This window comes from Oncorhynchus tshawytscha, linkage group LG01, assembly GCF_018296145.1.
Source record: "Oncorhynchus tshawytscha isolate Ot180627B linkage group LG01, Otsh_v2.0, whole genome shotgun sequence".
NCBI classification, from domain to species: Eukaryota; Metazoa; Chordata; class Actinopteri; order Salmoniformes; family Salmonidae; genus Oncorhynchus; species Oncorhynchus tshawytscha.
In genome coordinates this window covers 51,742,146-51,766,883 of record NC_056429.1, presented here as the reverse complement: position 1 = coordinate 51,766,883, position 24,738 = coordinate 51,742,146, and the positions used below count along the sequence as shown (strand labels likewise).

General features: G+C 43.8%; 1 protein-coding gene across 11 annotated transcripts in view; it reads right to left on the bottom strand.

Moving 5' to 3' along the window:
* Positions 1-796: 796 nt before the first annotated feature.
* Positions 797-24,738, bottom strand: part of cpeb3 (cytoplasmic polyadenylation element binding protein 3) — a 66,547-nt gene continuing 42,605 nt past the window's right edge. For all 11 annotated transcript variants that reach the window (XM_024424662.2, XM_024424669.2, XM_024424710.2 and 8 more), the window contains 4 exons: positions 9,667-9,785; positions 9,311-9,425; positions 8,696-8,877; positions 797-6,301 (listed from right to left, as the gene is read on the bottom strand). In XM_024424662.2, the coding sequence (XP_024280430.1) occupies positions 6,074-6,301; positions 8,696-8,877; positions 9,311-9,425; positions 9,667-9,785 (644 nt within the window). In that variant the 3' untranslated portion in view covers positions 797-6,073. The remainder of the gene's footprint in view (positions 6,302-8,695; positions 8,878-9,310; positions 9,426-9,666; positions 9,786-24,738) is intronic.

Genomic DNA, 24,738 nt, shown 5'->3' with positions numbered 1-24,738 from the left:
CCAGGGTGCACCCGTTGGTTTTGTTAGTCACTGATTTTTCTTTCTGCCACTAAAACAAATTGCTCCCAAAAGGCTAGAGAGCCAGCCCCGAGTATACCCCTCTGGTATGAAGAACACAACTATAAATGCAACATGTGAAGTGTTGATCACATGTTTCCCCCCAAAAATCCATAGGCACATATCTTTTCTCACTAATTTTGTGCACACTCCTGTGAGCGTTTCTCCTTTGCCAAAATAATCTATCCACCCGACTAGTGGCATATCAAGATTAAACTGCCTGATCATTACACCTTGTGCTGGTTCTAACATGCCTCCTTTGTCCTGGTCTTGTACACGTTCAAATTGTGCCCACTTTTTTTGACCTGTGAAGATGATTAAAATACTCATTTGTAATCAGATTTTTAGATTAGATGCATTTCTGAAAATGTGGACTCAAATTCCAAACAAGACTAGAGAATCATATTGACTATGTATAGCGATGTGGAAGAGCAAAAAAAAGCATCGAACACTGGTCTGAGGCAGTCGGTAATTAACGAGCGTTCTAAAGTACAACTAAACCCCTATGATTTAAACATCATCCCTCCAAGTAAAACTGATAAACCTACATTGATTGCTTCAGTAACCCCTAATGTAACAGAGGTCTTAAATGTATTTCAGTTCTTGAGATTTATTTGAATACTTCACATTTTTCCATTCCAGTCACACACCAGTCAAGCACCTTACTCCAGGCGAAACATCAAGGGAGAGAAAGAGGTGGAAAAGGAGGCCATGCAAAAGACGACAATATTTCACAGCGTCATACAACTATATTTAATAAGACTTGCTTATTAGTACAGAAAAGGGAAAAGGTGGGAACTACAACCTTGAAGCAGTAGTAGTAAGCATTAGCAGCATAGAGCGCCATGTTTTTTTTTTAAATTAGTTATACTGCAAATTCAGACAAGCATAGGTCCAAGTCAACAATTTCAAAGCCTTGTCAAGATAGAACCAGTAATCAAACAAATAAGTATTACTTTGAAAAATTAATGAACACTTCACTTTTAAAAAGTTGTGATTTTGTCTGAAAAAAAAAACTTGAGCAAGTTAAAAGTTTTTTTTTAGATCACAAAATGAAGGGCCTACTGAGAGAACATTCATGAAGCGTTATGAAATAGGGATATGAAATTTCCACCACCACACATGATTTCCATTTTATCCAAACTGTCCCTTTCAGTTGCACATAGTTTAATATTGCCAGGGTATAGTGTTTGCTTAACAAATAAATAAAATGTAATAAATACTTGGTGGTATAACTGTAATACTGACCCTTGGGAGAAAGCACTGGGTGAGTACAAGATTAAGTTAATTAGTAGAACACTACCTGTACAAACTGGTAGAAAAGGCAAGCTAGAAATAACATTCTCAGACCAGCATTTGCATTGGTGTTTTTTTCCGCTTATTGATGACAATACTATAGTACAGGAAGTGGTGATGTCACAACACTTCATATGGACCAATAGTCTATGGATATGAGGGCAAAAATCAGATTAATGCCATCCCTGAAGAACGCACCACAATGTTAGTGTATCTTGGCTCAAATTGAAATCTAAGGGCAGTTCGTACACACTAAACTGTGACTAAAGAAATCTAGGTGGTTTGGGGACAGAAAGAAAACATGTCTAAGATTTAGATGTATGACTCCTATTATCGGGAATAAATTCCAACAAGTCACACCCTCCACTTAATTATACAGTTCATCTTAACATTTACATTCATTCTTAAATACAATCTCACCGGTGCACATAGCCACTTTTCAGGTTCCTACAGGGGTTTACCCACCATCTGAAACTAAAGGGAGGGTCATGTAGCATGATTAACATTTTAAAAAGGTATTGTGATGTTTCACATCAGTGGAAGTGTTGTGACATCTTGGCCATACAATGTTATTGACTATACAAGGTGGGGTTATACCGCAGTAGCGGAAGCAGTAGGAGTGGTAAGTAGCATTGTCCAGCTTCCACAACATCACAACATACCACATTCTGCCTTTTCATTTTATTGCCCGTTCATTTGTTTTACATTGCCAATCACTTAACAATACCAACCGTAATAGTTCCCCCCCCCTCCTTAAATCATCATCACACTAATGTAAGCAACATCAGCGAGTTAACACATTAAGCTTTGCATTTAAAAAATCTACACACTTAAGTAACAATATTACAAAGGTTTTTCAGCTTCCAAAAATAAAATAAAGTGAACAAATGAAAAAAGTAACTTTTTTTTAAAGAATTAGCATCATAAAATGAATTTATTCCAAGTAAAAATATAAAATAATATTAATGACATTGACCAGATATGAAAGTCTCCCCCAGAAATAACTATTAATGGTTGAGAAATAAGTCTGTAAAGAAAATACGAAATAAAAATACGTAAATGTTTAAATTATTTTCTTTTTTAGCAAAAATCTCTAAAAATAATGAAAAATTTCTCAGTACAAAGGCTACATTACTACTGGAAGGTACTAGCATGTAGAGTAGGTAAATACACAGTAGAAAATGATTTTAGTGAATCACAATGCTTGCAATGAAAATAAATCTGCAATAAAGATTTGCCTCTTTTTTCATATTTTTTTTTTTTTTTTTTTACAAACAGTACAAACAGTATTGCACATTACAACAAAGAATCGAGGTTCTTAGCCTTAAAAAAAAAATGGGACTAATTCAAGTCTTGCGTGAATAGAAGGCTACCAGTCAATTGATGCACCTTGGGGGCTTTCGAACAAGTTACAGTTGAAACACTTGTATCTCTTAATAATATATATATTTTTTTAAACATTCCTTTCTCTCCACCTCATCTGCTTAAAGTCTCTTTTTTTAAACAATCTCAGGCTAACAAAATTAGGGTGTTGCTTTTACAAAACAAAATGAAACGCATACTTTTAGGAAACATAAAAAAGTTCTTAAAAAAATAACATGAACAGAAGATCTCTTTCACAATTCTGGTCAGCATAGTAAATGACTGATTATAAATATACAAAATAAGGGAAGTATCTTCAGTTCACCCGATAGACTTTTATTTATATAGAACAACAATTTTTAGGGCTAATATTTTCCTTGGAACACTACCGCTCATGTTATGTTTGTCTTGGTGACACCGTGCTTCCACGGGTATAAGACCAGTGGGAAACTCACTCTAACCTCCTCTGTAATAAGGTAGACTCTGTACTTCAGCTAACTACGTCATTATATTAAAGTTAGAAAGCTCTAGCTCCTTCAGTTGTTTTTTCAAAAAAAATAAAATTGAAAATAAAAAGCAAATAAGCATGACAAAAATAAAATCAACCACCTGTTAAATCATCTCTGGCAGAATTAAATTAATATATATATTTTTTTTTATTTGAATAAACTTAGAAAATATCAATTTCTCTCCTAATATATTTCAAAATTGAGGTATTGCAAAAGATCATGTCAGTCAGAAAGCACACTTTTTGTTTTTCTCCCAACAAAAACAATTGCTGACTGTTAAACTGTCCAGATACAAAGAGTAGTGCATAACACGTCTATTATAGAGAAGGAACAAACATAGAAAACCCTTCTGGGCGGGGAAAGACATCTCACAAAAACACCCAGAATTCACTTAAATAGGGAGACTTATTATTACTCATGGTTAGCCTCTTTTTTTTTTTGTAGACTTTTCTATCACTAAAAAAGTATCTTCGGTTTAGATTAGTTTACTTTTACAAGAAACAAACAAAATGGTTTGTCCTAAAGCAAACCGTTTTGCGACTAAAACCGAGAGAGGACGGCGGGGGTGCCAGCATGGGACAATCGCAACACACAGAAAAGGAGACGACACATCAACTCACAATGTTGCAGGATCCAGACTGGATTGTCCACAAAACTGCTAAAAACCAGTGTAACTTAGCCCCAAACGCCACCGCTCAAACCCAAACCAACCCCAGCAGCCAATGCTTTGTTTATTTGTCCTGCATTTATAACTACCCAATACCTCCCACCCCACCCATCCTATTCAACTGCACCCCATTCCATAGCCTTTTGATAAAAAAAAAAAAATGTCCACCATTTTAGCAGGTCATTATTCTACTTCAAGCTTTGCAGGAAAATCTGGATAAATATGGTAAATCCCAGCTAGCACACAATGTTCTGGCAATGTTATCACAACCCCGTAGCCAGAGAACTTTATGTGCAGGCTGAGAAGGAGCTCAGTTTACTAAACCACAAGTCTCCAGTAGCTTCAATGTTCTGTCTGTCTTCTCATCACTGTCTCGTATGCCTTGTCACCACAACAGTACAAATGTTTCTAACTTGCACCTTTAAACCCACAGGCATAGCGCTTGATGCTTCGCACAGTATTATCTGTGGTCTCCGTATGTGTTGGTTCGTTTAAGTTGAACATATGTGAGCTCTTTGGTTTTTTTGGGGGGACATGACCCTGTCAACAGTACAGACAGCAGTTCTGTGTTTCTCAGATTCAAGCTCACTTTAGTCTGCGCGTCATATGTTCTGTGTATTTGGGTCAAACTTTGTGTGCGTACTAGGTCTGTATATGTACATGTATGTATGTTTAAGAGAAAGAGAACCATCGGTGTAATGTGAGTGTGTGTGTGTGTGTGTATGAGAGAACGTATATATACACGTGTGCATACACTAGTTCATGAAGTTTCACAGGACTTCTATGTCGGACGTTAACAACACTTAAAGCGAAATCACAGTTCTATAGGCATACTCAGACCCAACTATGTACGGTATAAAACTAACAGAAATCGCACAATTATATTAACAATCACTGCAACAAAAAAAAATAAAGAAAAGTACTTCACCCACATCGTAGACAGTTTTAAATGATATATCCTACATCTACTTGGATTCAGGATTAATATTAAGGTTTCGTCATCTGGTTATGTTAGCCACCTTGTGCAGAAGCAGCCTGCTCATACTGCCCCTGTGGCTGTTAACTTCTCACTGGGGGGTGTTGGATTCTTTTACCAGTCTGTCTTCCCTGTTGAGTCCAGTTTCATGCTAGTTGTACGTACATCTATATTGGTGCTGTGCAAACATGGGCAGAATTGAATAGTAGACATGAGACTGAAATTCTATTGCATGCAGCAACCTGATTGAAAAGAACATGCAGTTAGGGGCGACGCCCCCTCCCCCACCCCACATCATACTAGGCATCGTAAGGGACGCCCCTCTCCCTATGATAGCCTGTCATCATCCTTAACACCAGGTGACATCATAGTTGTTATAACACCCTAGCCTGAATAAAGTACTATTCAGCAGCATTACATCAACATAACACTAGAAAATAAAGTCCTAACAAAAATAAAGACCTACAAAATCAAAAGCAAAACAAAATCTGATTGCGTCTTATGAGGTATTAATTTTACTATTTTCAGAGTCAAATATAGCAAATAGCAAATATAGCCATGTTTTTATTTTATTTTTTAAATCTGGTCTTCTATGGCCCAGACTACTGGATAAATGTATAGTATTCCTACATCTTATGCCACCTATTTAGGTTTTCTGAATGCATGGATTTCATTTTTGCCTTTGGTAATATAAGGGGCGATATCCTAAAACATTTTTTAAATAAGTGCATGCTCCTTTCCCATAGAATTGAATTATCTTTATATGTTAGATAGATATATTTAAAACAAAAATATATATATACTTTTTAAATATATATGTACTGTAACTGTATAATCAGGAGACCCTGACCCACCAAGTCATGGAACAGGGGACTTGAACACAATATGTTTTTTGCTTACATCCCATATGTGTTTAGTGAGTTTTGAGCCAAAGTGCAAATTCTAAGCAGATAGACTTTTGCGATTCATTTTTTCCCCCCACCCTATTGTCATCATAAGGGTACACTGGACAATGAGTTCGTAATCAAGCAGTGTAGTTTGAAAATGAAAGACCCATGTATTTGTAGTTATCCTCTTCACTGATGTTGAGGTGGTGGGGAGGGGGTGCAGAGCAGGGGGGTGGGTGGGGTGTAGCGCTGTCCCGGTTAAGGGGGTTGAGGGGCTGTTGGGGGTGGGGCCGCGGGGCAGGGCTTATCCTCGACCCCCTCAGCTCCAGCGGAAGGACACGTGTCGAGGGCGGTCGCCCCCCTCCTTCACCAGTGGCTTGTGGAACTCTCGGCCCGCCCGGGAGTGGATACTGGCCCAGCAGTACTCACAGTAGTACTGCAGGCAGGTGACGTTGGCACAGAAGAAGGGGGCAAACTTCCCCCCACAGCGCGCCCCCTGGCACTCGTCACACATCTGATCGTCCAGGACGTACGGCTTCACCTCCACCTGAAGGAAGGTCAGAGAAAGGAGGCACTGGCTTATTATCTTCTTGGCATGAGGTGTAGATTGAACTCAAACTTGAATCTCTATTGTCGGAATGTAAACAGAGTCCACATGCTTTAATGCTAAATGTTTGACCAAGTGCAAGACATTGCCGTTTGACATTGCCGAGTTCTGAAATGTATATTTCTGTTACATGTATTATTTGCCCGTTTACTGTCAACTGTGACATCCTAGAGGCTAAAAATATCAACTTCTCAAATACGTTTCTGTCTCTAGCTGTTCCTATTCTCCTCTCTATGGGTAAGGAAGGCACTGTAAAAGCAGATGTGGTGAATATTTCAAGAGCCAAAATGACTCATGTGTCCAAGTGTTGCACAACATTCTTCTGCCTGGTACTCTTTATGCACTGAAGCAGGTATACTTCCACACACACACACACGGAAATTTGGAGTCCGTTGACCGTTGCTGAGGGACAGACTATCCAATCTGTGTCTCCATGGAGACGACACACAGTGTGTGAGCAGGCCCTGGTTACATACAGCGATCCCTCCACTACAGCCTGACAGTGTAATGAAGGGTTCTCTTTAAACCCCCAGCCCTGGTAAGACTACGACTAGCAATGGCCAAAGCCAGAAACAGACTGGCAACCAGGCTCATTTTCATTTGGAACCAAACGGTAGGAAACAGACTAAAAAAAGGGTACCTGAGCGTGTCCAACGGCGCTCGTTTTTGTTTTCCGTTGCAAAATGTTTTGCTATGGTGTGCCCTGATGAATACGGCCAATAAATACCAGTATCACCTCGGTGAGTACAACAATGAAGCTGTTCTGAGGTACAGTAATTGAACCATTCTGACATATCATTGAGACAATACCAAGAGGCCATTTACAGTTAACGGAATGATTGTGTTGCCAGACGCAACAGAATTACAACGTGCAAACAAAAGTGTTGTGGATGGACACCAGTGAACTAGGCTTTAGGCCTCAACCACAAGAACGAACATTAACTAACCCTGAGAGAACTTGGGTGTGACGCGGTGGTGGTTGACGCGAAGGCAGGCAGAGAGGCCCCCCCCCCCCCAGGCTTTCCTTGGCCTCAGCCAAATATAGGGATCTGGAGAAGAGATTTCTCTCATACCACATCTCTATGGCTGATAATGAGGGTTTGCAGTGCAGTGATCTCATCTATAGGCCATTACGTGCCTCGTTAGTGGCAGCTAGGCCTAGTGATCTGGGCCCATATTAAAAAAGCGCATCAGAGCTAGGGGTGCTGATCTAGGATCAGTTTGACCTTTTAAGTAATAATGGCTATGGGGGGGGGGCCTGATCCTAGATCAGTACTCCTACTGTTGGACACTGAATATGGCCCTCGGTCAGACAGTAGAGCCAACCCAGGGAAGTAGTCTGAATAAAGACACTGCCTGCTCAACCAGCCACCAGGGTTGGATATTGGATTATGGCAGCACAGAGGGAGTGTGGAATGAGCAGCCCCCACTGAGACTAGCCTCTCTGGGCTGGCAGACGACCAGTCTTGGTTGGTCACGATAGGCCATGCTCTATAGGGCTAGCTCGCTCAAAATAACCCGGCCACGGCTAAAGTGAATATTCATGTATAAGGAAGTCCTATAATTAAACCTTCCCCACGTCTGGGACTTCAAATATCGGTCAGCCCTCCAGCAGCCGAAGGCCAGGGTGATTACACAGCCAACTCTATCCCACAGACCTAACCGGGGCTCCCTGTATTGTAGGCTGCGCCAAACTGTCGGTTGGATACCAGCATATAATGACAGCATATAATGACAGCTCTTATGTATAGGGTCTTAATGAGAGTTAAAGAGTTCAGATCCACAGCAGCACACCATTGGGCTCCCGAATGGCGCAGCGGTCTAAGGCACCGCATCTCAGTGCAAGAGGCGTCACTGCCGTCCCTGGTTTGAATCCAGGCTGCATCACATCCGGCCGTGATTGGGAGTCCCATAGGGCGGCACACAATTGGCCCAGCGTCGTCCGGGTTTGGCCGGGGTAGGCCGTCATTGTAAATAAGAATTGGTTCTCAACTGACTTGCCTAGTTAAATAAAAGGTTACATTTTTTTTTTTAAATAAGAAAGCCTACACTAGGGCCTACTGGGAGGTTACACTGGGGTCGTGTTCATTCGGCACCAAACGGAAGAAAACTGACAAACAGGGAGGTACTACCTGGACTTGTCCAATGAGAAACACTCCTTTTTTTGTTCCCTGTTGCAAAACCTTTTCTGCTCTGTGCCCTAACGAACACAACCCAGTCAGTCATTCTTCATCTGCTAAAGACATCTCCCTGTTATCCAACTTTTAGGGCCACTCCTGAAGCACTATTGCTACGGAGACAGACATTACGAATACAGTGTTTGGTCTCACTCACCCGTTTGTCAATGTCGTTGTGCTGCAACTGAACAAATCGGGCGCTGATGGCGGCGATGTAGCTCTGCTGATTGGAGAAGGCCACACGGCCCGCCCCCTTGGGGTACTTGAGCTCCGGGTCAGTGTCAATGCCGGCGTAGCACACACCCCCATACAGCCTGTCCATGATCATAGCTAGTTCCACTAGAGGACGAGAGAGAATGTTATGACTGCATGCCGTAATTTGTCGAATGAAAATGTTCTCATATTTGTTACGAGACAAGAAGAATGATGTGACTTGAATAACATTCTTTGCCAATAACATTGTCCTGAAAGTGTGCATTACAGTAGTCGTCTTTGACTGTTGATTTAACTAGGGTAGGCCACATAGCAGACAGCCAGTCAGTGATGTTGGTCCCAAGCACAGAAATGCTGAACTACCTAAAGAGCCTTGCGTGAATATTTTACATGTCTGGCAATTAGCGAACCGCCTGGAAACAAAGTGGATTGCTTTCTCACTGGCAAAACTGTATTGTTGATTACAGCCTTTAGAGACTACGGTCTACGCCAGTCGATCTTATACAGAAAATCCACCAACCTATCCACTGATCTACATCCGTTTTGACCAATCCCCTACCTGCGCGTAGAGGCCGGGGCACCCCCCCCACAAATATAGTCTTGCGGGGGTCCAGCGGTTGGGAGCCATCCATCACAAAGTCACTGTCACTCAGGTTCCAGGGGCGGATTTGGACCTGGAAAAAAGAAATGCATCATTAATGAAGTAATGTGTCTGACGCGAAATCCACACTTACACCCTTATACCCAACCGGAACCGAACTGCCTTGGTTATTTTCCTTCCAAGCCCAGTTAGAGCAACTATGGTGAATGTAGAACCAGACTGGCACAGTACAGGTCGGCTTGTCTCGGTTTAGCTCAGCTTAGTAGTGTGAAAACGGTATTACAGTACAGTACAGTACTGCGGTATTCACTGACTGGTTTGTCCTTGATAGTGGGGCTGGAGACACAAAGGTAAAGCTTCCCGTCCTCCTCGATGCAGGCGTCAATCAGGGCCTGGACAGAGGCCTCCTCTTGGAACAGCAAGAAGGCATAGCCTGGAAGAAGAGACAGAAGAGTTTTTAGACTAAAGAAAAATATATATATATCCTGTTCACAGTAAGTACACTGTGTACTGTCTAAAACCTGAACCATGGAAGACAGTACCTTTCAGCTTAAAAAGCTCAAATCAAGTCTGTTCAGTTTCAGTACGAAAAAAAAAAGTACCCGTGCAAAATGTATCAACCTAATACTCTCCAAATCATTTTGGAAAGTTACGGTGCGCAAAGATTTCCTCCTGTGGGATGATGAGGTCTGGCTTTGCAGCAGAGAGAGATATAGAGAGAAAGGGAGGAGAGGGCCTGTCAGTGTGCATTGTTAAATCATCTATTATTGAAAGGGTTGGAGAGGCAAGAGTTGGCCTCGGGTCAAGGCCATTCTGTCAGTTAGGGAGAGTTGGGAAGTTAACTAGGGTCATGCCTATTCCGTTATTGAGAGTATGGGAGTCAGCTAGCTTCACTCGAGGAGCAGTCGCATAGCGGTGTCCAATGGCCCTAATATCACACTATTCTTCTGGTATTAGCATTTGATATAGAAACAACACAGTATCAATTGTGTGAACAGAGTGAACAACAGATCATGAGAAAACACAACGGAACAAGAAAATGATGACACATTAACGGTAGACAAAGTGTCACAGGAGTATTCCATTCAGTGGAATAGAGTACATTTGCAGCAACTAATAGGCCAGCACTGACCAGAGCCATACAAGTAGCATGCATCTCCACCTCTGATGCACATGATTTGACATATCCTTAACTAGAGGGCCGTGATCATGTGAGCAAAACTGTGGAGCCACCAGGGACGTGATGTGGGAACCTGAGCCACAAAGCAGAGCGGGCAGCAGAGTGGCGGGGTGGTGGGAGGGAAGCCGGGCCCACACGCAGACAGGACGTACATTTATGGTGCAGAAGGCTGGCAGAGGCGCCGCCTGCCGCTGCGTGTGCTTTCTTGTGTCAGCTGACTGTGACTGGGCTACTGCTTTTCAGGCGTATATGCGGGACGCAGAGCGCCTGGCCGGGAACGGAGTGGCAATTAGGGGAACAGAGAAATGTGCAACTGTCACGTTTTACTCTCAGACATTCCTCAAAGGAATTGCTGCAGCGGGTGAAGAGGGGGAAAGATGAAAGAAACATATACTGACTCAGTACATCGTGAAAGTATGTGTGTGTGTGTGCAAATGAAGGTGTGTGTGTGTGTGTGTGTGTGTATGTGTGTGTGTGCGTGTGTGCGAGAGAGTCTGTGCAAATGAAGGTGTGTGTGTGTGTGTGTGTGTGTGTGTGTGTGTGTGTGTGTGTGTCAAAGAACGTATACACAAATGACAGTATATATGTTCAAGTCCATGCATGTCACCACAAGGGCTGCATCAAGCATTTCCACTCCCCAGTCCTCTCGCCTTTCTCACTGAGCCCCGGCAGTGCTTAGTCATCATCATCATCACACACACACCTGAGTGGAGCGTGTGTGTCTAGGGTCCTTCAGTGAGGTCACAACCAGCACTCGCTGTCCACCTCTCCAGCACAACCAGGCCCTTCAAAAGGGGACTTAGTGTTTCTGATGTCTCACACGCGTCAGTGACAGCATGTTCCTCCCAGGTTAGTACCCCCTTCTCTGGCCCCCTTCTGCCTGCGTCACAAGAGATGAGTCCGTGTGCATCACACTCGCCATGAGCAAAAACAGGAGGCCCCAGAAGTCAATGCTGCTATATGTCAGCACAAGGCCGTTTTCAGTACATCAGGAGGACTAAAAACAAGGCAACAGTAAACATGTCGTCCCCCACGAGTGATGCAACGACCCCGCTTGGGCCAATTGAGATATCCCGTGTGACTAATACGTTTCTGTTATCGTGTGTGACCCATTAAACTGACCAGATACTCAAGTGGCCACTAACAATTAAAAATACATGTCTTCCAAAATGGAAGGCAGTTGGCCTGGGTACCAATCTCTAACTAATCCACTTCCTGTACTCCATGTCATGTGCCAAAAGACTCTTTGGAAGTGGCAAGGAGTGGAATGTTAGCTGAAGAGACTGATACTCAGACTAGAAGGCAGTCAGAAGGAGGCAAGGTCAGGTGAGACCATTCTAGCCAATAAGAAGGCAGATGCGAGTGTGACCAACAGGCACAACTCTGATATAAAGTGTTTTTTTCTCTCTCTCAGAGTTGCAGCGATGTCACGTCTTACTTATCAGTACACTAGTAACAAACTAAGCACTACGAAACTTCTATTAGATCAAATAAGCCATTACATTATTTGTTAACCAAATTAACCAAACCAAATTCGACTCTCATATTGACATCCAAACAAAACAAAAAAATCAGAAAAACGCCACCTACAGATTTTGTGCCCAGTTATCACTCTCGCTTTGCCTCTTCCTCCCTAGTGTGACTCACACATTTCTGTTAATTACTACAGATCCCTCCTTGGGCCAATCAGTGTCATTTTGTAAATGCCGGATCTTTATGGCATCATTCACCCCAATTTTGTCAAAATCGTGCCGGTGCTGTCTGAGATATCGCGTGACTAACGTATGAACGGACGGAAACCGATCTGACCGATTTCATCGCAGGGGACAAAAACACAGGAGGTGGAACTTCAGCCACCACAAGACGTGTCAATAGGTTGCGGGGAAAATGATTTGAAGACAGACATCTAAGGAAAAGGATTGCAAACAAGACACAAGGCCTATGATTCTCCATTAAGTGGACATTTCAAAGTACACACACCACCAGGTGGAATTGTTCATTTGCAGACTGGCAGTAGTGCAGCCTGGTTGCACACTTAACACTCATGTAGTAAATCATCCTGACCAATGAACCACATTTCCCAGGCCACAACCATAACACAACCACTAAGTGACTAGTCCATCTGTGTGTCTCTGCTATTGGTTAACTAAGACCCGACTCCTCCTGGGCCCAACATGGGGAAAACCTAAGACAATCAGGATAATGGAAACAGGCTGGTGTGCCCAATGTGCTTCGTCATAACCTCAGAATAGAAAAAACACATTAAATAAAGAGGGTGTCATCGGGTCGGGAATCATGTGGTTTAAGCACTGAGAGAGAGAGACTGCGTGCAGCAGTCTTCAGAAACGGCAGCGACAGCCAGAGGCCACAGTCAGGGAAAGGAACAGCGTGTTCTGTCCCGGAGCAAGAGTGTGTAAAAGAGAGAGAAAGAACGCGAGAGAGAGCGACAGACAAAGAGCGACACAAAGAGATACAGAGAGAGGGAGACAGAGAGAGAGAGACAGAGAGACAGAGAGAGAGAGAGAGAGAGAATGGTGTGTGTATGGAGGAGAAAAATAGAGGAAGAGACGTTGGGGAAGGAAAATAGTGGGTTGGACGGTCGACTGGCAGCGTTAGGGGTTACACAGTTGAGGGAAGGGGCTAGCCTAGTCGAGCCGCTAAATGAAGGAGGCAGTTCTTGGCTTTCACAGTGAGTACACAGTGTTCACTTCCTTGTTAGAGTCAAAGCACCGTATAGGATTAACTTCGGTCCCCTTTTAGCAACTGTCAGGATCACATTCAACAGGCAGAATAGGCGCACACACACACACACACTTCGCCATTAGGATGGGTGCCATCATGTGCACTCGCACTCGCACCCCGTGGTGGATTTAAAAGCATAGGATTGGTGTAAACATTAGGTGGGAGGGAAGTTCCACCATTGTTAATAAATCCTTGTGAGAAAGTATGCAAGTGCACAGTTGAGAAGGAGAATCGGGCCAGACAGGCAGGCAAGCCTTCCGCAGTGCAGGGGCTTAGTAAACCAGAGGAGGAGGAGAGGGGAGCACAGATCTGCAGTGGCTCGTGCCTGAGATTTATAAAAGCTTTACTGCGGAGCTCCCAACTGCGCCAAGGGAGTAAAGGAAAACATACGGCCAGGCAGAGTTTTGGACTGTAAAGAATTCTGTTTACAGATAAAAACGACAGGTCTGGATACCTCATGGTCCTACGGCTAACAAAATGACCTCAGACACGAACAAACTCTTTCCCTGGCCGACGGCCAACACTGTGTCAAACAGCTAGCTACACATGACCTCACAAACGAGCCACTCCAATTTCACACCTCGACTCAAAAACTTCCAAGACTCCGCTGTACAAACGATGACCAATTTACCCAACAAACAGTGAGTTGCACAGCGCATCCACTATGGCTCTCCAACTAAGCTTCAGCCTAAAACTTCCCTCACAAATCAATAGCCACCAACATTTCAGTTTCCGAAAAAAGTTTAAACGATAATGTTTCAAGCAGCGAGACTCATTTCAAAGTATGGTTAACGTTTATGCGTCTGTTGATTTAATAGGGTGACAATTTATCAAGGCTAATGTTTCCTGATTCAGGAACTTGTTTCTTTCCAGATTTACAGCGCCAAGAGTGGGGTGCGGACCTCGACCGTGCAGACTGGTCTGGCCCGTATTTATAAAGCATCTCAGAGTAAGAGTTCTGATCTAGGAGCAGGTCCCCACTGTCTTATTTAGTACGCTCTGAAAGGCAAAACGGATCCTAGAGCAGGACCGACTCTGAGAACCTTTATGGATATGGGCCAGCGAGTCCCATCTGTGAAGGGTGGAGAGCAGACTCTGGAAAAGCTCCCTCACAGCTCATCATCAAAATCCTCACATAGAAAGCGGTCTCAATTGTCTCAACTGACCATGTCTGATACGTACAGCATATCCTAAAAACAGAAAGGCGGAAAGAAGGGGGAAGGACATGGAAGAGAAGAGAAACAGAAGCCAAGCTGCCCTAGCACCGCCTAGTGAAAGTCTACACAACCCTTACGATCTTCAGTTTCCTTAAAAATTCTACCTAAAAAAAGGGACTTAAATTAAGATTTTCTCCTACCAATCTACACAACCTATTCCACATTTTGAAAGTGAAAGTGTCTACTTGAAAAACATTTTGAATATTATTATTATTTTTTTTTAAAGTGTACCTTCTCAGATAAGTGATCATATTTGATGTAAACACAAGATATTAATGTGCTGATACAGTGCCTTTAGAAAGTATTCACACCCCTTTTTTCCATTTTGTGTTGTGTTACAGTCAAAGTGGAATTATGTTTTTAGATTTTTTTTTTTACTAATTAATTAATTAAAAATGAAAAGCTGAAATGTATTGAGTTAATATGTATTCACCCCTTCGTTATGGCAAGCCTAAATAAGTTCAGGAGTGAACATTTGCTTAACAAGTCACATAATAAGTTGTTTAACATTTTTTTTATGACCCCACTCATCTCTGTACCCCACACATACAGTTAATTGTAAGGTCCCTCAGTCAAGCAGTGAATTTTAAACATAGATTCAACCACAAAGACATGGGAGATTTTCCAATACCTTCCAAAGAAGGGCATCTATTGGTCAATGGGTAAAAATAAAAAAGCAGACATTGAACATGGCTGTGACAGGAGAAAACAGAGGATGGATCAACAACATTGTAGCTACTCCACTATACAAACCTAATTGACAGAGTGAAAAGGAAGCCCGTACAGAATAAAAAGTATTCCAAAACATGCATCCTGTTTGCAACAAGGGACTAAAGTAATACTGCCAAATAATTGGGCAAACAATTCACTTTTTGTCCTGACTACAAAGTGTTAAGTTTGGGGCAAATCCAATACCACATATTAATGAGTACCACTTGCCATATTTTCAAGCACAGTGGTGGCTGCATCATGTTATGGGTATGCTTGTAATTGTTAAGGACTGGGGAGTTCTTCCAGGATAAAAAAACAAAAACAGAATGGAGCTAAGCACAGGCAAAATCCTAGAGGAAAACCTGGTTTAGTCTGCTTACCATCAGGTACTTGGAGATTAATTCACCTTTCAGCAGGACAATAACCTAAAACGCAAGGCCAAATCTACACTGGAGTTGCTTAAGAAGAAGACCGTGAATGTTCCTGAGTTGCCGAGTTACAGTTTTGACTTAAATTTACTTGAAAATCTATGGCAAGACCTGAAAATAGTTGTCTAGCAATGATCAACAACCAATCTAACTGATTCTGAAAATGTTGCACAATCCAGGTGTGGAAAGCTCTAAAAAAAAACATACCCAGAAAGACTTACAGCTGTAATCGCTAACAAAGGTGATTCTAACATGTATTGACTCAGGGTTGTGAATACATATGCAAATCAAATATTTATGCATTTCATATTCAATAATATATATATTTTTTTAAATCTACAAACATGCTTTCATTTTGTCATTATGGGGTATTGTGTGTAGATGGAGGAGGAACCGTTGAGGAACTAGAGCAAGCACACTTGTAGTTATGTTTGGAACACAACCCTGCATCCCCCACTCTCACACAATGACTTGTTTACGCAATCCAAAAACGGCACAGTATAAATCGCAATCCGAGTCAGGTGGGCATCATTTGAAAGCCTGTTCAGTCAACATGACGAGCTAAATTATAAAATATGATATTACAGCGTTAAGCTTTCATAATGCAATTCAGGGAAACGGGACATCATTTTGGCGCGCATAGAAAGGAGTCACGAGTGCATTCAGGTGCGTGTACCGAGGTACATTTTCTTCACAATAGACAGACTCATTTTGTTCAGAAAAACCAAGGGTATGACGCCATGTCATCCTGTACATCAAAACAAAGGGATCATAAACATAGACACTGTATATTACATAAATGTTATTCACAATTGGACTCACAGGTGTTTGGCTTGCTTCTGTGACATCAAAGCAGTATTGATTAGAATTCTCAACGACTCATCTTTCGAAATACATAGAGTCCTCTTCATTTACAGCATTTCCCCTCGCTCAAGAGAAAACATTTCCAAAAAGATGCTCAAATTAGCAGGAAGGATGGGGGGCAACTTCTTGAGGTGCTCAAGTTCAGAACAGTTGTCAGTCAAAACCCATACAGCGCTGTGAAGCGCAGAGCCAGAGTTCTGACGTCATGTTTAGCATGTTACTGTACAGCCACTGTGTTCCAATTTAGATGTTTATCAGTGCCCAAATCGGCCATTTTCAACCTGTATACAGGTACAAGGGTTAAAGGGTACAGTAGCACAAAAAGCACCATCTATACAGAATATGGCAATAAATAAATATGATTCAATTGGATGAAAACTAACTTTGCATAATACTGTAGTTTATACAGTGTACAAAACATTAAGAACACCTTCCTAATATTGAGTTGCACTCCCCCCTTTTCCATCAGAACAGCCTCAATTCATCAGGGCATGGACTATACAAGGTGTTGAAAGTGTTCCACAGGGATGCTGGCCCATGTTGATTCCAATGCTTCCCACAGTTGTGTCAAGTTGGCTGGATGTCCTTCGGTCGGCGGACCATTCTTGATAACACACAGGAAACTGTTGAGCGTGAAAAACCCAGCAGCATTGCAGACACAAACCAGTGTGCCTGGCACCTTCTACCATACCCTGTTCAAAGGCACTTCAATCTTTTGTCTTGCCCATTCACCCTCTAAATGGCACACATACACAATCCATGTCTCAAATGTCTTAAGGCTTAAAAATCCTTCATTAAACCTGTCTCCTCCCCTTCATCAATAGCTTTCCCCTGAAATCACCTGGTCAGTCTATCTCATGGAATGAGCAGGTGTTCATAATGTTTTGTACACTGTGTATTCATACCCCAAACCATTAGTTTCCAAATATTTTATGAGTAGGCTTTCTTTTTTTTTAATACAATAAATCACTGTTGTTCCAATTAAGCCCAGTATACTCTTATTAAGCAGAGTTTGCAATGAAACACACGGGGACAGTGTGTTGATATCCCAATATTCAATGAGCATGAGCATAAATGTCTCTTGTTCAGATTTAAGTTGATTAATAAAGAAAAACACACAGAAAAACTACAGTTGTGCACATTATGCATCTAGCCATTGTGCCTATACCAAGACTGGAAACTATTAGGAACAATTAGAAACCTCAAGTCCCTTGGAGTGGACAAGGTAGTCGTTGATGCAGAGACAGAAAGATAACGTCAGAGGTGAGGGATGTCAGAGTGATGATCGTACGGACCGCAGCTGGCTCCGTGTGAACTCCAATCCCGAGGTTCTTGTTTATTCCCGACGGTCTGTCGAAATGCAAATGCACCACACTTGCGATACGGTTTTGGATATCTTTGGAACTTTACTTTTATATAGGCAAGAAATAATATTTCTCATACAATTGGCGGACAAAAATGGCAACAAACGAGGGGTAAGGGGATAACTATTGGGCGACTTCTCATGCACTTTTGGGTGGGGGTGATTCATATAATACAATTTTACATAAGAAATGTCAGTTTGTAAGTTTTGAACATTTGGAAATGAATAAAAAAATGTATTATTTAAGGGGGGTATTTGGAACACCTATGGGCTTAAAGGGTACATTCAGTACCCATTGAGCCCAGTCTGGACTTTTTATGTTTTATCAAATATTTATTTCTTATATATATATTTTTTTAAGTAGTCAAAATCTTTGATTTTATATGTTAGAAATGTCTAAACTTAGATTTGGGGGGGGGGGCTTAATAAGTACACTTACCCTAATCCATTTTTAGAGTTGTATTTTACATTTTACATTTGTAAGGCAGCAAAATGTAAAGACATGTGCAAGGGGTATATAGACTGTCACCCCCCCATTTACGAAAATGGTTCGCTCCTACAGACAGTGAGTCATGTGGCCGTGGCTCGCTCCATAAAGCAGGCAGACATCGAGGCATTCAGTTACTGTTCGATTGAATGTTAGAATGGGTAAAACTAATGACCTAAGCGACTGAGTGTGGTATGATTGTTGGTGACAGGCACCCCGGTTCCAATATCTCAGAAAGGCTGGCCTCCTGGGCTTTTCACGCACGACAGTGTCTAGGGTTTACAGAGAATGGCGCAACAAACAAAAAACATCCAGTCAGTGGCAGTCCCGTGGGCGAAAACAGCTCGTTGAGGAGAGGTCAAAGGAGAATAGCAAGAATTGCGCAAGCTAACAGGCAGGCCACAACCAGGCAAATAACGACGCAGTACAACAGTGGTGTTCAGAACGGCATCTCGGGAACACACAACTCGCCAGTCCTTGTCACGGATAGGCTATTGCAACAGACCACACCGGATTCCACACCAATCAGCTAAAAACAAGAAGGGCACGTGATCACCAACACTGGACAACTGAGGAGTGAAAAAAAACATTGCCTGGTCCGACGAATCCCGGTTCCTGTTGAGTCAGGATTTGGTGTAAGCAGCATGAGTCCACGGCCCCATCCTGCCTGGTGTCAACCGTACAGGCTGGTGGCGGGCTGTACCTAATAAACTGGCCACCGAGTCTGTATCCTAATCAAATCAAATATATTGGTCACATACACAAGTTTAGCATATGTTATAGTGGATGTAGCGAAATGCTTAAGCCTCTAGCTTCGACAGTGCAGTAATATCTAACAGTTTCACAACATATAACCAAAATACACGTAAATCTAAGTAAGGAATGGATTAAGAATACATATGTCAGAGCGGCATTGGACTAAGATAAGGTGGCATGGTATAGAATACAGTATATACATATGAGATGGGTGATACGATATTTACACACATTTACGCACAGTTTATTCAAGTGGCTAGTGTTTCATTTCCTTAGAGTGGTCAGTGATTCCTAATCTATGTCTATAGGCAGCTGCCTCTGATGTGCTCATGATGGCTGTTTAACAGTCTGATGGCCTTGAGACAGAAGCTTTGATGCACCTGTACTGACCTCACCTTCTGGATGATAGCGGGGTGAACAGGTAGTGTCTCGGGTGGTTGTTGTCCTTGATGATCGTTTTGGCCTTCCTGTGACATCGGATGCTGTAGGTGTCCAGGAGGGCGGGAAGTTTGCCCCCGGTAATGCGTTGGGGAGACTGCACCACCCTCTGGAGAGCGTTGCGGTTGTGGGGGGGTGCAGTTGCCATAGCAGGCGATGATACAAGCCCGACAGGATGCTCTCAATTGTGCGTCTGTAAAAGTTGAGGGTTTTAGGTGACAAGCCAAATTTCTTTGGCCTCCTGAGGTTGAAGAGGCGCTATTGCGCCTTCTTCACCACACTGTCTGTGTGGATGCACCATTTCAGTTTGCCAGCGATGTGTACACCGAGGAACTTGAAGCTTTCCACGTTCTCCACTGCGGTCCTATCAATGTGGATAGGGGGGTGCTCCCTCTGCTGTTTACTGATGTCCAAAAACATATCCTTGGTTTTGTTGACGTTGAGTGAGAGGTTGTTTTCCTGGCACCACACTCCGAGAACCCTCACCTCCTCCCTGTAGGCTGTCTCATCGTTGTTGGTAATCAGGCCCACTACTGTTGTGTCGACTGCCAACTTGATGATTGAGTTGGAGGCGTGCTTGGCCACGCAGTCATGGGTGAACAGGGAGTACAGGAGGGGGCTGAGCACACACCATCGTGGGGCCCCAGTGTTGAGGATCAGCAAAGAGGTGTTGTTTCCAACCTTCACCACCTAGGGGCAACCCGTCTGGAAGTCCAGGACCCAGTCGCACAGGACGGGGTTCAGACCAAGGGCCTTGAGCTTAATGATGAGCTTCGAGGGTACTACGGTGTTGAATGCTGAGCTATAGTCAATGAACAACATTCAGTGTGGTGGCGATTGCATCGTCTGTGGACCTATTGGGGCGGCAAGCAAATTGGAGTGGATCTAGGGTAACAAGTAGGGTGGAGGTGATTTCCTTTTGTAGTCTGTGATTGTCTACATCACCCTGCCACATACGTCTCGTGTCTGAGCCGTGGAACTGGGACTCAACTTTGTCCCTAGACTGACGTTTAACCTGCTTAATTTCGGTGGGAATAACTACACTGTTTGTATTCTTACACTTCCGGCGCCGACAGAGATGGCCGCCTCGCTTCGCGTTCCTAGGAAACTATGCAGTTTTTTGTTTTTTTACGTGTTATTTCTTACACTAGTACCCCAGGTCATCTTAGGTTTCATTACATACAGCCGAGAAGAACTACTGAATATAAGATCAGCGTCAACTCACCATCAGTACGACCAAGAATATGTTTTTCGCGATGCGGATCCTGTGTTCTGCCTTACAACCAGTGTAACGGAGCGGATTCCATGCAGCGACCCAAAAACGACTCAGAAAAAGAGGGAAACGAAGCGGTCTTCTGGTCAGACTCCGGAGACGGGCACATCGTGCACCACTCCCTAGCATTCTTCTTGCCAATGTCCAGTCTCTTGACAACAAGGTTGATGAAATCCGAGCAAGGGTAGCATTCCAGAGGGACATCAGAGACTGTAACGTTCTCTGCTTCACGGAAACATGGCTAACTGGAGAGACGCAAACCGAAGCGGTGCAGCCAGCGGGTTTCTCCACGCATCGCGCCGACAGAAACGAACATCTTTCTGGTAAGAAGAGGGGCGGGGGCGTATGCCTTATGGCCAACGTGACATGGTGTGATGAAAGAAACATACAGGAACTCAAATCCTTCTGTTCACCTGATTTAGAATTCCTCACAATCAAATGTAGACCGCATTATCTACCAAGAGAATTCTCTTCGATTATAATCACAGCCGTATATATCCCCCCCCAAGCAGACACATCGATGGCTCTGAACAAACTTTATTTAACTCTCTGCAAACTGGAAACGATTTATCCGGAGGCTGCATTCATTGTAGCTGGGGATTTTAACAAGGCTAATCTGAAAACAAGACTCCCTAAATTTTATCAGCATATCGATTGCGCAACCAGGGGTGGAAAGACCCTGGATCATTGTTACTCTAACTTCCGCGACGCATATAAGGCCCTGCCCCGCCCCCTTTCGGAAAAGCTGACCACGACTCCATTTTGTTGATCCCTGCCTACAGACAGAAACTAAAACAAGAAGCTCCCACGCTGAGGTCTGTCCAACGCTGGTCCGACCAAGCTGACTCCACACTCCAAGACTGCTTCCATCACGTGGACTGGGAGATGTTTCGTATTGCGTCAGACAACAACATTGACGAATACGCTGATTCGGTGTGCGAGTTCATTAGAACGTGCGTTGAAGATGTCGTTCCCATAGCAACGATTAAAACATTCCCTAACCAGAAACCCTGGATTGATGGCAGCATTCGTGTGGAACTGAAGGCGCGAACCACTGCTTTTAATCAGGGCAAGGTGTCTGGTGACATGACTGAATACAAACAGTGCAGCTATTCCCTCCGCAAGGCTATCAAACAAGCTAAGCGCCAGTACAGAGACAAAGTAGAATCTCAATTCAACGGCTCAGACACAAGAGGCATGTGGCAGGGTCTACAGTCAATCACGGACTACAGGAAGAAACCCAGCCCAGTCACGGACCAGGATGTCTTGCTCCCAGGCAGACTAAATAACTTTTTGCCCGCTTTGAGGACAATACAGTGCCACTGACACGGCCTGCAACGAAAACATGCGGTCTCTCCTTCACTGCAGCCGAAGTGAGTAAGACATTTAGACGTGTTAACCCTCGCAAGGCTGCAGGCCCAGACGGCATCCCCAGCCGCGCCCTCAGAGCATGCGCAGACCAGCTGGCCGGTGTGTTTACGGACATATTCAATCAATCCCTATACCAGTCTGCTGTTCCCACATGCTTCAAGAGGGCCACCATTGTTCCTGTTCCCAAGAAAGCTAAGGTAACTGAGCTAAACGACTACCGCCCGTAGCACTCACATCCGTCATCATGAAGTGCTTTGAGAGACTAGTCAAGGACCATATCACCTCCACCCTACCTGACACCCTTGACCCACTCCAATTTGCTTACCGCCAAATAGGTCCACAGACGATGCAATCTCAACCACACTGCACACTGCCCTAACCCATCTGGACAAGAGGAATACCTATGTGAGAATGCTGTTCATCGACTACAGCTCGGCATTCAACACCATAGTACCCTCCAAGCTCGTCATCAAGCTCGAGACCCTGGGTCTCGACCCCGCCCTGTGCAACTGGGTACTGGACTTCCTGACGGGCCGCCCCCAGGTGGTGAGGGTAGGCAACAACATCTCCTCCCCGCTGATCCTCAACACTGGGGCCCCACAAGGGTGCGTTCTGAGCAGAGGGAACAGCAGAGGGAACACCCCCCCATCCACATCGATGGAACAGTAGTGGAGAGGGTAGCAAGTTTTAAGTTCCTCGGCATACACATCACAGACAAACTGAATTGGTCCACTCACACAGACAGCATCGTGAGGAAGGCGCAGCAGCGCCTCTTCAACCTCAGGAGGCTGAAGAAATTCGGCTTGTCACCAAAAGCACTCACAAACTTCTACAGATGCACAATCGAGAGCATCCTGGCGGGCTGTATCACCGCCTGGTATGGCAACTGCACCGCCCTCAACCGTAAGGCTCTCCAGAGGGTAGTGAGGTCTGCACAATGCATCACCGGGGGCAAACTACCTGCCCTCCAGGACACCTACACCACCCGATGCTACAGGAAGGCCATAAAGATCATCAAGGACATCAACCACCCGAGCCACTGCCTGTTCACCCCGCTGTCATCCAGAAGGCGAGGTCAGTACAGGTGCATCAAAGCTGGGACCGAGAGACTGGAAAACAGCTTCTATCTCAAGGCCATCAGACTGTTAAACAGCCACCACTAACATTGAGTGGCTACTGCCAACACACTGTCAATGACACTGACTCTACTCCAGCCACTTTAATCATGGGAATTGATGGGAAATGATGTAAATATATCACTAGCCACTTTAAACAATGCTACCTTATATAATGTTACTTACCCTACATTATTCATCTCATATGCATACGTAGATACTGTACTCTATATCATCGACTGCATCCTTATGTAATACATGTATCACTAGCCACTTTAACTACGCCACTTGGTTTACATACTCATCTCATATGTATATACTGTACTCGATATCATCTACTGTATCTTGCCTATGCTGCTCTGTACCATCACTCATTCATATATCCTTATGTACATATTCTTTATCCCCTTACACTGTGTATAAGACAGTAGTTTTTTTGGAATTGTTAGTTAGATTACTTGTTCGTTATTACTGCATTGTCGGAACTAGAAGCACAAGCATTTTGCTACACTCGCATTAACATCTGCATGTGACAAATAAAATTTGATTTGATTTGATTTGACATATTCGCAGTCTTCTTGCCCTGGTTAAATGAGGTGGTTCGCGCTGTCAGTTTTGCGCCAATGCTCCCATCTATCCACTGTTTCTGGTTGGAGTAGGTTTTAATAGTCACAGTGGGTACTGCATCTCCTATGCACTTCCTGATAAACTCATTCACCATTACGGTATATGTGTTATTTTCTGAAGCTACGATGAACATATCCCAGTCCGCGTGATCAAAATAATCTTGAAGCGTGGATTCCGATTGGTCAGACCAATGATAGAAAGAGGGAGGGGAAGAGATATGGAAGAGAAGATGGGTGAAGAAGAGAGAGAAACCAGACCAACCACTAAGAGCTGGAACTCTGCCACTGAAAGTAAATAAAATGCACTGCTGACAGGAGCTTACATGATGAGAGGAAGGAGGGAGTGGGTGAGGGAGGAGAGAAATTAGGGAGGGGGAGAGAGAGAGACAAATATCTGCTTTCCTAAAACAAATAGGCAGGGGAGCGTGACGAGAGCACGGGCAGCTGAGACCAGAGGAGGTGAAACGAAGCTTCACTAATCATCTCAATTTGTGAAGAATCACTCGATACATCCCCCACACACCTTCTCTGTACCATGAGTAAAGAGAGTTAAACCAACCTTAGGGGCGAGGGCACTGCCAATGGGGCTCCGGTGGCATCATTAGAGTGGCCTGTGTCTGTCAGACCCCTGGCTCGAGGCTGTGCCCTGTCCTCCTAAGCCCGCCTATGCGCACCTCGCCCCCCTGTAACATGGATAAGCTCCCAGCATCCAGGCTCTGACACAGACACATTATCCTAAAAGCAGCCACTCTAAACCCCAAAGGAGCCCCCTCCCCTTCCTGGCTCATCGCTACTGCCGTGCGGAGCAGAAATAA